Below are 12,729 nucleotides of genomic sequence, written 5' to 3' on the forward strand. Positions count from 1 at the left end.
CAAAAGCTAAAGCATTATAGGCAAATAACCTCTCCATTTCTTCCGACCCACATATGTGACGGCTCTAGCATCGATAGAGAACATCTCACCCTTACTGATGTATTTAGAGAAACTCAACTTATATTGATATGTTAAGCTGGGGGTGGTCTTAGGTAAAGAAGGTAATATGGCTGAAATTCCTATCTGAAATGAAGCATCCTATGACTCTATTTTGGAATATTCTAAAAAAAATGTCTCACAGACGGAAGGGAAAGGCTGCAGCATAATTACATTCAGGCAAAGACAGACCTTCCCCTGCCTGCCCTGTACCTCAGTTTCAGTGAGGCTGGCTCCATTAGCTGTTCATCGGGCAGACTGAAGTTCTTTCAAGGTGCTTTGGGGCACTTCTAGTTCTACAGTTGTCTTTCCCTCTGACAGAAAATTGTTTTACCGTGTTTTTTGAATTACCTTCTATAGATAGAGCCGAGGCTAGGTCTGATTCTGAATCTTGTATGGCAGCTTGCTTATTGATACTAAGAATTATTAAATAATAATGACAATGTATTCTCCCTGGGCACTCTGGTAGTTGATATTTATGATTTGCTGTTCGAACCTCTTGTTTACTTTGGCCTTAAAATGATAAGGAGGAGCTGCGTTTTCCAGGGTTTACAGTGGGGATTTGTAATTGTAAAACTCTGGGTGACAACCATTTCCATGTAGGTTACATAATGCTGTACAAGTGAAGCAAAAAGACAAGCAGAATATCAGCCAGTTGGAGAAAAAGCTAAAAGCTGAGCAGGAAGCCCGAAGCTTCGTAGAAAAGCAGTTAATGGAGGAGAAAAAAAGGAAGAAGTTAGAAGAAGCTACTGCTGCCCGGGCTGTCGCATTTGCTGCTGCGTCTAGGTATGTCCATGTGACCTGAGTGCCTAACCTGTGGTTCGCTTTCCTTGTACCCGGACAGCCTGGGAATGTGGTGCCTCGGGCAGGGTTGGAAATACAACAGTCGTGCACAGACGGATTGCTTTTAAATAAGGTTTTAGTAGCTGGTTTAAACTCTACCCGTGCAAGCTTACGCTCTCTTACAACAACTTCATCCTCAGTGACCTCACCTATAAAGTGGCATGAGGGAATCACCTTGCCTTCCACACCTGGGTTTCCAGTCACTTTCTTTCAGACTGAGAACTGCTAAACACAAAGAACCAATCCGGAATTTTGTTCCCCTTATAGAACTATCATTATTACTCCCTACAATTAGATGTGTTTCCGGAGTTTTTATCTTAAAATGGAAGAAAGGTAAAATCTTGGTTCCCCAAGTACTATGTACTGACTTCTCATGTTTTTGTTGGGTATTAGCAAACTGTCAGATGAGCTGGAAAAGATGGGGGCAAAAATGAGCCCTGGCTGGTGTGGCTCAGTGGATTGAGCACCAGCCTGTGAACCAAAAAGTCACCAGTTCGATTCCCAGTCAGGGAACATGCCTGGATTGTACACCAGGTCCCTAGTTGGGGGCGTGCGAGAGGCAACCATGTATCTCTCACACACTGATGTTTCTCTCCCTCTGTCCTTCCCTTCCCCTCTCTCTAAAAAAAGTAAATAAATACTTCTTATTTATTTAAGAAATCTTCTTAAAGATTTCTTTTCTTTTTTTATTTTAACATTTTTTATTGTTCAAATAAATGAAATCTTTTTAAAAACGTGTTTTTTAAAAAATGAAACTTATGTCACTATTGGATATCATTGAACTTGTGGAGTGATGAAAATTAGGGACTGCTTCCCTGTACCATTGACAAGTTTGCAGATACTCCAAAACCTGCTGTGTAACTGCCATCTGAATATCTGGCAAGGACGGGAGAGAGATAAGAGCCTCTTTGTTTGTTTTTGACTTTTACTTCACATTATTACTTTTTCCCTTTGTTTTCTTGACTAGTGAAGGCATCTGCATAGTGGGTGTCAGGGGTTTACAGATGCAGAGTGAGGATAAATTATTTATTTCACTTTAAGTTTCTATTGTAATTTGTAGCTATGTGATATAATTCTACTGGCATGGGTCCTTGGGTTTTGCTATTTTGTATTTGGTGTGTTAATAGCCTTCTTGGGTCTGGCATTTGCAGGATAATTGACCAATCATCAGCTTACTTTTTAGGAAATAACAGCAGGAGAGAACTTTTTCTGCTGTGCCCATGTCTCCCCTCAGCAGACTCTGTACTGCAGATGGCTGAGCTCACATGGCCCATCAGCATCTATACAGATGCGCAAGACCCTTCACTAGTCTGCCTCACCCTAACCCTAACTTAATGTGGGGCTTGGGGGGGGTTGTTTGTTTGTTTGAAGATTTGTACGCATCTCTGAAGCTCTTACACTTGCAGATTTCCCTGAACAACGATCTAGTATGGCCCATGCTGTCCTTAATTCATTCATATGTATACTGCTTTCAAAACCCACTGAGGAGGGTAGGACCTTTCCTTAACCATGTGTGTAGTGCCTTTTATGCTTGAGAATCAGTAAATTGGTTTTAGTCTCTATCCTAAATCCTTTTTTGTTTCCAGTTAGGCTTATTTGTGTTGGTCTTATCCTTAGATAGTCCTTTTTGCCATCCCTGGTGTAGAGGTTGTTTTTATTCTTAAGCAAATCTCAAGGCATGAAGTCTCTCAAGGACCGACATTTTTGGGGTGGGTAAGGACACCGACTTTCTTCATCAGGCTGTCTGAAATCTGCACAGTTAATCAGCTTTGGACTAGTCTTTGCCGTCATCTTTTGTAGTTTATCCTTATTATAGCCTTGAGAAGCCACTCAGTGCTGCTCCCTTCTTATTTTGTATGCCAGGCCTACGGCAACTTCATGACTGAAGAAAGGCCAAAGTCCCAATTCATAGTCCTTTAAAAGTGAAAAAAATTTTTGGCTCACTGCCCCCTGCTGGGCATGCCTGCCTTTGTCTTGCTCAGTTTGTGTGCGTTGGCTCAAGTCATATGGCCCAGTGGAAACCTCAGTTCTTATCCCAGTTCTCGGACCTACCAACTGGTGACCCTGGGCTAGTATTATATCTACGCAACCTCAGTTTTCTTATTTATAAAATGGTATAATATACCCTATCCCCATAAAGAAGGTAGTATGGGTAAAGTGTACCTAGCTTGGTGCCTGGCTAATACTAGATACCCAGTTAATGGTAATTATTTTAGAGAGTTCCTTGAAATTGTCAAACAATAGAGAGAATGAGCTGACACCTGACTGACTCTGGAGTATAAGAGAAATAGCAATCCTGCAATATAAGTAAAACTATAGTCTTTTAAGTCCCCTTATTTCCTTCTCTTCTTTTTCAAAAGGGGAGAGTGCACCGAAACCTTACGGAGTCGGATCAGGGAATTAGAAGCAGAGGGCAAGAAGCTCACAATGGACATGAAGGTGAAAGAAGACCAGATCAGAGAACTAGAACTGAAAGTTCAGGTAATGAGAGAACCAAAGACTTTCTTGTACTTGTACTCTGTGTTTGATTCGTGGTCCGTGATATAATGTGGAGATGGTGCCTTTAGGTACAGGCAAACCCCGTTGCATCTGAAATGTCTGTGTAACAAAAGGAAGTGCTAATTTTGTCCAACTCATTCACACCGTATTTGATTTAGCCAGATTCTAATACAAGCCAGAAACGCTGATGGTCCCTTGGTATGTTTTATACCAGAATTTGATAGAGATTCACTTCATTTTTTTAGGTTATAGGCCAGGTTAGTGTCCTTTGGAATTTATACATATCTATTAGCCCTAACCCTCTGTCCATTGCCAGGGAATTGACCATTTTGGGTGGCTCCAAACCTTCCATATTGCAGTTCTGAGCAGTGCACGGGGAGGAAAGCTGCCAGTGCTGTGGCATGGCCAGTTGGGGCCGTGTGCACCGTAGCCAAGTATTTGGCATTGGCTCTTCGGGGGAACATGTAAACCATGTCATGCATTGTAAAATGACGGTAAGGAATTACTGGCAGGTCAGTGGAGTAGATAGATGACCTCGACAGAAAGCCTAAAGTGCACGGTACAGGGGGCATCAGAAACGGGTGGGAACAGTGAAGAAAAAATAATAATAAAACTAGAAGGTCATCTCATATTACACAAAAAGAAATTCCAGATGAAAAGTTGAAAAAAAAAAAGAAACATTTTGTTTTAAACTAGGTAAAAACATAGTAGAATTTCTTTGATCTTGAAACAGGGGACGACTTTCTAAACACAGTTAACGGAGGAGCTAACAGAAGGAGGCTGAACTTTGGGTGATGAGCATACGATGAAATTACGGATAATGTCCTACAATATGGGACCTTACACAGTCGTATTAACTACTGTCACCCCAATAACTTTTTCTAAAGATTTAATTCATTAATTTTTTAGAGAGAGGAAGGGAGAGAGAAAGAGAGGGAGAAGGGCATCAATATGTGGCTGCCTCTCGTGCAACCCCTGCTGGGGACCTGGCCCTGCAACCCAGGCATGTGCCCTGACTGGGAATCAAACCAGCGATCCTTTGGTTCACAGGCCGGTGATCAATCCACTGGGCCACACCAGCCAGGGCCCAATAAATTTAATATAAAAAATTAAATAAGTAAAAATTTACGCTGCAGTCATAATGGAAGAAATCACAAGGTGAAAAAATATAAATGAAAAAAGTCAATTGGAGAAGGTATAGATAGATATTGCAACAAATATAAGTATGGAATTAATACTCTTGATATGTAAATAACTCATAAACATTGCTAAGCCCAAATATACAGAAAAATAGGCAAAGGATGTGAACAGTTAATTCCCAGAAGAAATATAAATGGCTGATAAGAACATATCCATATATCCTTATGACTCGCCAAAGACATAGGTTAAAATTGGGTATCATTTACCTACTGTGAAATTAGCAAAGAGTTTTTAAATGATAATGTTGACCTGAGTAAGCCTGCAGTGAAACAGGCCTCATACATCACTGATGGAAATGTAACTTTCTGGAAAGGGTTGTGTACTTTTTAAGTATTTCCTTTTTTAGGGCGCCAGCCTAAGGTAAATATTTTAAAATCTCACCAATGACAGATACACAAAGATGTTCATCATGGTAGTATAGAAGTGCAAGAAATATGGAAACAGTCTTAACAAATAGGTTATTTGTTTAATAAATTATGGTACATATATATGCAGGAATACTATAGAGCCATTAAAAATTACATTTTCAAAGAACATTTGAAATTATATAAGTTGTTAAAAAACTATACAAAGTTGTATATATACTGTAACTTCAGTTATGTTAAAAAATACACATATGCTTAAAAGACTAAAAGAATATATATCAAAATTTTCACAGTGTTGGGATTTTGGGCAATTTTCCTTTTCTTTCTTGAACTTTAATATATTTTAAAATTCTCTGAAATAAGTCTGGATTCCTCTCCTAAAATGAAGAAATTAAAATACCTATATACATATATTTAATAAGTGCATTACCAGATGTTTTAAGTGGACTTATTCTGCAGTGTGCCCTGTCAAAGTAATTAACATTTCTACAGTTTTTAGTGCGGGGCGAGTACAGTTTTAGCAAAATTGACTACAATATTACAGCAACATTTGCAGCTGGCAGCAAAGAAAATTAGCCTTGTAAGAAAGTGTTTTATTTGGAGACAGAAAAGCCCAACGTAGTCAAATTTATCTACTAGAATGTTTCCATGTGTGCACATTACCGTATACCTCCATTTTGCACTTCCTCTAAGTGGTGAGGTCTAAACCCATAGAATACTAGCATTCTGTTTTTTAGGGGCCAGGTCAGTAATAGCAGGATTTTATTTGTGATTTCAGGCTAATTTATAGACATCGATGCCAAAACTATCTTATAACATTGCTGCTTTGATGATATTGATAGGAGCTTCGGAAGTATAAGGAAAATGAGAAGGACACTGAGGTGTTAATGTCAGCCCTCTCAGCCATGCAAGATAAAACTCAGCACCTGGAGAACAGCCTGAGTGCAGAAACGAGAATCAAGCTGGACCTGTTCTCCGCACTGGGGGACGCAAAGCGACAGCTCGAGATTGCTCAAGGTAGGAGAGCAGCAGGTCCCAGGTGAGGTGGCGTGCCTGAGAATGCACAGAGGCACAGCGAGCATTTCCGTTTTCTCCTTTAGTGGTTAAATGCCCAACATTGACATTTAGGAATCATCACATTAATTCATTCTTGCAGACCCATTTTGAAGTGAGAACGTGTCGGGAGCAGGGCATACAGAGAAGAGTATTGAGCTTCTGTGCTCAAGGAGATCACGGTGTCGTTGGAAAATTAGAGAACTGCAGAGTTACCCAGGGGTGCTGGTAGCCCCAGTAGGCGCAGGGTCTGTGGGAACATAGGGAAAGGCAGGGACGAAACCAGTCTGGGGAGTCAGAGGGCTCAGGGAAGCTGATGTCCGAGCTGGGTCATGAAAGATGAGAAAGGGTAGCTAAGAGAGCCGGACGTGTTCGGAACTGCCACTGGCTCTGCTTGCCTGGAGCGAAGGTTACAGACGAGGGACTCGTGACAGGAGAGTCTAGAGAGCTGGCTGTTTACTCAGCGGCTATTTACTGAGACCTACTGTCTGCCAGGTACTGTGAGAGTCCCTGAGGGGACAGACAGTAACCAGCAAATATATGTCAGATGGTGATGATTCAGTGAAGAGAATAAAGCAGTGACCAGGCGGCGGGGGTGTGTGTGTGTTCGCACAATAGTTTGACATGGTGAACGTGAAAAATCCTTTGAGTGGACAGCCTTTGAGCAGAGACTGAAAGAAGAGAATGAGTGAGTCCTGTTAGTCTCTGGGGACAGCACTTCAGGCAGAGAGGGAGCATGTGTAGTGGCCATCGGGACGGCAGCCTGAGTCAGGGGGAGAGTTGGCAGCCTCAGAAGTGGCAGGAGCCACATTCTGCCAGATTATGTAGCCCATAGAAAGGACTTTGGACTTGACTCTGAGTGACAGGGGACATTTTTGGAAGGCTTCTGAACAGAGGCATGACATGAACTCATGAAAAGAAATTTGGATTTTGTCCAAGAAATTGATTAGCCACCAATAGATTACTGGAAAAGAGAATTTAAACAATTGACTTAGTAGAAAGGAAAGAATATTTCAACAAGTACTTACTGAGCGATCACGCTTACTCGCTGTAAAGCAGTGTACTAGAAGCTAAAGGGGAGGCAGCTGAACCAGAGTAGTCTAGGGCAGTGGGGCTCAGACTGTCTGGTCCAGGGAGCCCTTTATGCTCCGAAAATTACTGAGTACACCAAGGAGGGTTTTTTTAAGACTAGATTGTATCTGTCAGTATTTACCTATTAGAAACTAAAACTGTAAACATTTATTTCTTAATTCATTTTAAAATAAAATAAACACATTACTTGTTAACATATTTTTATAAAAAGTAACTATAGTTTCCAAAAAAATAGTTAGAAAGTAGTATTGTTTTACATTTAGTAAATCTCTTTAGTTTCTGGCTTAATAAAAATAGATCCATTCCCATCTCTGTTTCTGCATTCAGTCTGTTGTAAATCACTTGTCATACATACTGCTTCTGGAAGATTGTTTTATGCCCAGGAGGGAAGGAGTGCGAAGAAGGCAAATAATGTGTTAGTGTTATTGTGAAGATAGTGTGGACTCTGTGGCCCCTGTGAGAAGGCGAGCGAGCAGCAAGGCCTGCGCCACTAGGTAGAGGCGGAGGGCTTGAAAGGCAGGAGGAGAGATCAGGAGTATCTTCAAGAGGGAGGGTCACTGAGTGGGCTTTGAAGGATAATTCTGGGAGCAGAGAATGGCAGGGAAGAACACTGTTAACCTGAGAGAATAGCATAAGTGAAGGAAAGTGCTGAGAATGTCCACGTGAGCAGTCCAGGGACCGCGAGCTGGGGGACCTGGAAGAAGATAGTGGGGGATCAGGAAGAACACAGATGAAGCCATACTAGAGAACGTGTTCCTCCATTTTCGGGAGGAAGGAGTGACATGTTCTGGCTGTTATTTTGGAAATCGTTTTCCAGTAGCAGTGTGAAAGATGTATTTAAAATATGGAGTGGAGGCAGAGAGGTCAGTTAGGAAGCTACCACTGTCTTGTAAAAGGTGGTGAGTGTGAGGGAGGAGGATGGCCCACACAGGGGAGGGAGGGTAGAGTTACTGGAACCAAGGAGAAAGAGCCAGGAACCTGTGAGGAAGGAGAAGAGAGAGTTTGGCTTGGGATGTTTTCATTTGGAGTTGCTCCTTGGACACCCAGGTAAAAAATGTTCAGTCAGTGGGAATTTTGGGACTAAAGCCCAGAGAGAGGACCAAAACCTCTTGGGGTGGGGGAGGCGGTGGATGGAATATAGGAGTGGCTTGGGGTGATCCAGATGGTAGAGCAAGAAGAGAGAAGGGAATTGAGAATCCAGCCCACTCATCTGTGGACTCTGAGAAAGGCATTTAAAAAGAAGGTTCCTGGAAATCCTGCTTTAAAGCCGAACTTCTGATCATACACTGTGGGGGGGGTTTGTTTTTTGTTTTGCCTACTTGGCTCACCTCCCTGAGAACTGGCCACCTCTCTCTACTGCAGCCTGTGTACTTGGATTTGCAAACTTGGAAGATTTCTTCCCCCACCCCTTGCAGTGAAGCAGCACCTGGTCTCAGAGTAGCCGAGGGGAGCTTGGTTTGTCAGCGCAGGAATTCTTGTAACAAAGAAGCAGAGAGAAATGTCTTTTTCAAAGCTCTGGTGGTGTTTGCATATTACTGATTAAAGAAATCAAACTTAAATCTGCGTAGAAAAAAAGATCCAGTGACTCATATATCTGATGCCCTAAGGTATTCTATTCATCTGAGGCTTATTTTGTTAAAAGGGAAGGAGGATTTTGAGGCTTACTTAAAGCTGAGGGGACATAAAAGAAGTCACAGGGAACAAGTCCTTTCTAGGGTTCTTTGCTGCTGCCTCCCTCAATACTTCCCTTCAACTGTCATGCTCAGAATATTCTAATAAGAATCCAACTTTGTAATTCAAATCAAACCCATGTTGCTTTTCTCCTTTCTGTATCATTTGATTCATCCTGGTTCCAAAATGACTTTCATCTCTACTACGTCCTTTTAAAAAATATGGCACTATGTTCAGTTACATTTTTAAATATATTACCATCTTCCATAGGACTGGGATGCAATTCAAATTCAGCCTCTTTCTTTTCTAAAGATTTAAGTTTCTGAAGACTATTCCTAAGTGTTCTTCCCCTAGGAGACCAGGGAGCTTCAAAGAATGATGGCAATTGCATGCGCTTTTTTTGTTTTTAATTTATTTTTAGAGAGAGGGGAAGGGAACAAAATAGGGAGAGAAACATTCGGGTGTGGTTGCCTCTCCCATGCCCCCTACTGGGGACCTGGCCTGCAACCCAGGCATGTGCCCTGACTGGGAATAGAACCAGTGACCCTTTGGTTCGCAGGCCGGCACTCAATCCACTGAGCCACGCCAGCCAAGGTAGAAATTGGATGGGCTTTGGAACAAAGTGGTCCTGGGTTGAAATCCTGCTCTACCTCTTAATAACGGAATGACTCTGGGCAAGATATGTAACTTGCAATGCCTCAGCTTTGTCCTGGGCTGGGCATTAGGGATGTAGTAATGGAAAAAAACATAGATAGTCTCTGCCCTCCTGGAGCTCACGGTCCAATGGGGAGATGATGGACACAAGTCGTTACCTAAAAGATTAGTCACAAGAGACAGAAGAATGCCGGGGGTAGGAGTGCAGATGATGGAGCCAGAGATTTGAATCCTGCCTCTGCTCAACTTCTCTGTGTCTCCGTTTCCTCATCTATAACGTGGATGACGATGATAACGTCCACCTGATAGGGTTGTTGTAGTAAATAAGTAAGTTTGTATGTGGAAGTACTTAGAGCAGTATGTGCGCATGTGTTAAATACTGAAATTATTTTCATTAGTACAAAGAGTAAAGTGACAGAAAGGGAAGAAGAATCAGGGTATGTTGAGAATCTGGGAGTCGGGTGGGTAGGAAGGGTCTAATTAAATGGAAGGATTAAAGAATGCTTAGTGAGGAAGTAGAAACAGAAACCACGGGGAGTTGACAGCAGAGAGAGCTGGAGAAGCACAAAAGGGGAAGCAGCCCTGAGGCAGGCAGAAGCCGGTTGGGTAAGACACTCAGTGTAGGAGGGAGAGCAGCCACAGAGATCCACTTATTTTCTGCTAAGAGAACCTCGGGGCAGAGTGTATTGTGGGACTGAATCTGAGACCTCCGTTGTTTTGTATTCCTTGGTCTGACGCTCAGAGATAGTCTACCCTCCCAGAAAAATATCTCAGTTTGAGAGGGAGAGCCTTAGTTCAAAATCTGCAACCTCTTACACTATCATTTGGTGACCTGCCGTGCTCAAAACCTGCCTCCTGGAAATGAGCCTCTGTGCTTAGTCACACCTACGTAAAACAGAATCCCTTTTGGCCTATAAAGCGTGGCCCTCAGGCCAAACCTGTTCTCCTACCACCCATGGGCTAAGAATGGTTTTTACATTGTTCCATGGTTAAAAAAATATAAATAAATAAAAAACATGACAAAGACAGTATGTGGCTCATGACACCTAAAATATTTACTATTTGGCCCTTTATAGGAAAGTTTGTCTATCCACCAAAGCTGGAGTCACATCTACTTGGGATTGGCCCAGAAGGGCCTTGTGTTGGGTTAGCTGTCCCTTCTCACTAATGGTGGGTCTTTGATCTTCCAGGACAAATTCTTCAGAAAGACCAGGAAATCAAGGACCTAAAACAGAAGATAGCCGAAGTCATGGCCGTCATGCCCAGCATAACATACAGTGCCGCCACCAGCCCCCTGAGCCCTGTTTCCCCCCACTACTCTTCCAAATTTGTGGAGACCAGTCCCTCGGGACTCGATCCCAATGCCTCTGTGTACCAGCCCCTGAAGAAGTGAAGGCCAGCCGTATGTGTTGCCCAACAATTTGGTTACCAGAAGGCATTGCAGAGGAGCGTCTCTGGCAGTCAAGATAAAAAGTTTATATTGTATTTTGTGGGACTGTATATGTTGTCGTTTTTAAAAGGGGGGGAAGATAACATCCAAGTCTGATTAGAACTGCCCATCAGTTTTTCTTGTAAATTTTTAGAAGACCTCACAGAACTTTGCAGTTTATTTTTCTCGGCCAATACATTAAAACCGTTCTTGGATTTCAAGTAGCCAATTTTGCCTTTTATGTATTCTTACAGTTTCCTCTTGAAGAAGAAAAAAAAAAGCAGGGTTTTTGCTTCTCAATCCTCTATTTTTGTTTTGTTTTGTTCCTGAATAAGCAAAACTTGCACATTGGATCCGCATGGGGTGATAATGAAAAATTGTAGTTCTTAGAGCGAAAGAACCAGTTCAGTAACCTAACACAGTATTGATCATACAGCCGCATTCAAGAATACGATTCTTGATACCACAGCAGACAAGCATCGATTACCCCTCTGAGGACCAAACAAATTCATGGGGCATCATGTAAGCTGAGGGCAGAAACTCAGGCGATGAGACAGCCGTGAGACAGTGTCAGGGGTTGTGTTTGAAATGTTCTTGTCCCCACCAGTGTGTCGAGTCCTAGACGACTGCTAGCAGCAGTCTTGCTCACAGTGCCTTGGGAAATGACGTTTCAAGAGGAAACTTGACGATGGTAGACTGTTTCCCCCTTTGTCATCATCTGTCTTCTATCTGTCTCGAGCTCACTGTGGACCCTGCTGGGAGACTGGTGGGTAGCCGGGCTGTTGGTTACCACACGGCCACGTCTTCTGTTTCTGTTCATAGAAAGCAGCGCAGTGTTCTGCGTCGTCGGGAGGCCAGCACCTGGGATGGGGGCGGGGTGGCATCTGTGTACCGGAGACTGCATTGACAGCTAATAAAAGCTGCAGTTCCAGGCTTTTTGTTTTTGTTTTGTTTTGTTTTCATTTCATTTCATTTCATTTAACTGTGCTTTCCACTCTTCATCATCTTGTGTTCGACAATTTAGAAGAAACTTGACTATTCCTCAGCTCTTGTGCCAAGGGGTATTTTTTTAAAGAGTTTTAAACTCATGACTCTGCACAAAGATTTCAGTTTCAAGTGTATATTATACATTGGTAGAAAAGTGTTTGCACTGGCAACTTTTGGAAGTGTTTAAGAATCGGGGTGGGGGTGGGGGGAGGGGCTGGGAGAGGGAGGGGCAAGGCAAAATTGTATTTAGAAACTAGAAAAATTAAGAAACCAAATAGATTGGTTTTGCTTCCTTGCCATGGATTCTGGAAGGACATAGTTCTTCTAAAATTTCCTGTTAATTGGCATGTACGTCTCACTTAAATGGAAGCAAATTTAAAGCAAATTAAGTAGGACAAGCAAGTCGGCAAAATAGAGGTATTAAAAAGAATCATCCTTTTAATCACAGATCTTATTTTGGGATTTAAAAAAAAAACTAGCTTTAGCCAGGTATGCATGTTGCTGCCACTTTGCATTTTTGAATCATCTTGTGTAACTGTCACCATGGAAGTGTTACTCAGAATTGTCATAGATTTTTTTTCATCTTTGTGCAAAAACATGGAAAATTGTCACTGACTTTGTGTTGAGGTTTCCCCCATTTTGCTGCCTTTTGGGACACTATTTTCGTTAAATACTTGGTCTTGGCTGCATTCTTTTTTTTCCCCCTGTGGGGTTCAAAAGAATAAACATTTTCTTACAGATAAAACTAGTTTTTGCCTTTTTAACTTTTCAGGAGGGCACAAGAAGTTAGGTTGTTCTGAATGGACCTTAGATTGTCGCTCTTGTTCTCTCATCTGAGCA

At 42.2% G+C, this 12,729-nt stretch overlaps 1 protein-coding gene across 1 annotated transcript in view; it reads left to right on the forward strand.

Annotated features, from left to right (window-relative positions):
* MACO1 (macoilin 1) overlaps window positions 1-11,838 on the forward strand; it is a 57,176-nt gene extending 45,338 nt beyond the window's left edge. The window contains exons 8-11 of the mRNA XM_024554397.4: window positions 700-882; window positions 3,300-3,420; window positions 5,846-6,020; window positions 10,664-11,838. Of these exons, the coding sequence (XP_024410165.1) occupies window positions 700-882; window positions 3,300-3,420; window positions 5,846-6,020; window positions 10,664-10,866 (682 nt within the window). The 3' untranslated portion in view covers window positions 10,867-11,838. The remainder of the gene's footprint in view (window positions 1-699; window positions 883-3,299; window positions 3,421-5,845; window positions 6,021-10,663) is intronic.
* The last annotated feature ends 891 nt before the right edge of the window (window positions 11,839-12,729 follow it).

The sequence above is a fragment of the Desmodus rotundus genome, chromosome 3 (genome assembly GCF_022682495.2).
Source record: "Desmodus rotundus isolate HL8 chromosome 3, HLdesRot8A.1, whole genome shotgun sequence".
NCBI classification, from domain to species: domain Eukaryota; kingdom Metazoa; phylum Chordata; class Mammalia; order Chiroptera; family Phyllostomidae; genus Desmodus; species Desmodus rotundus.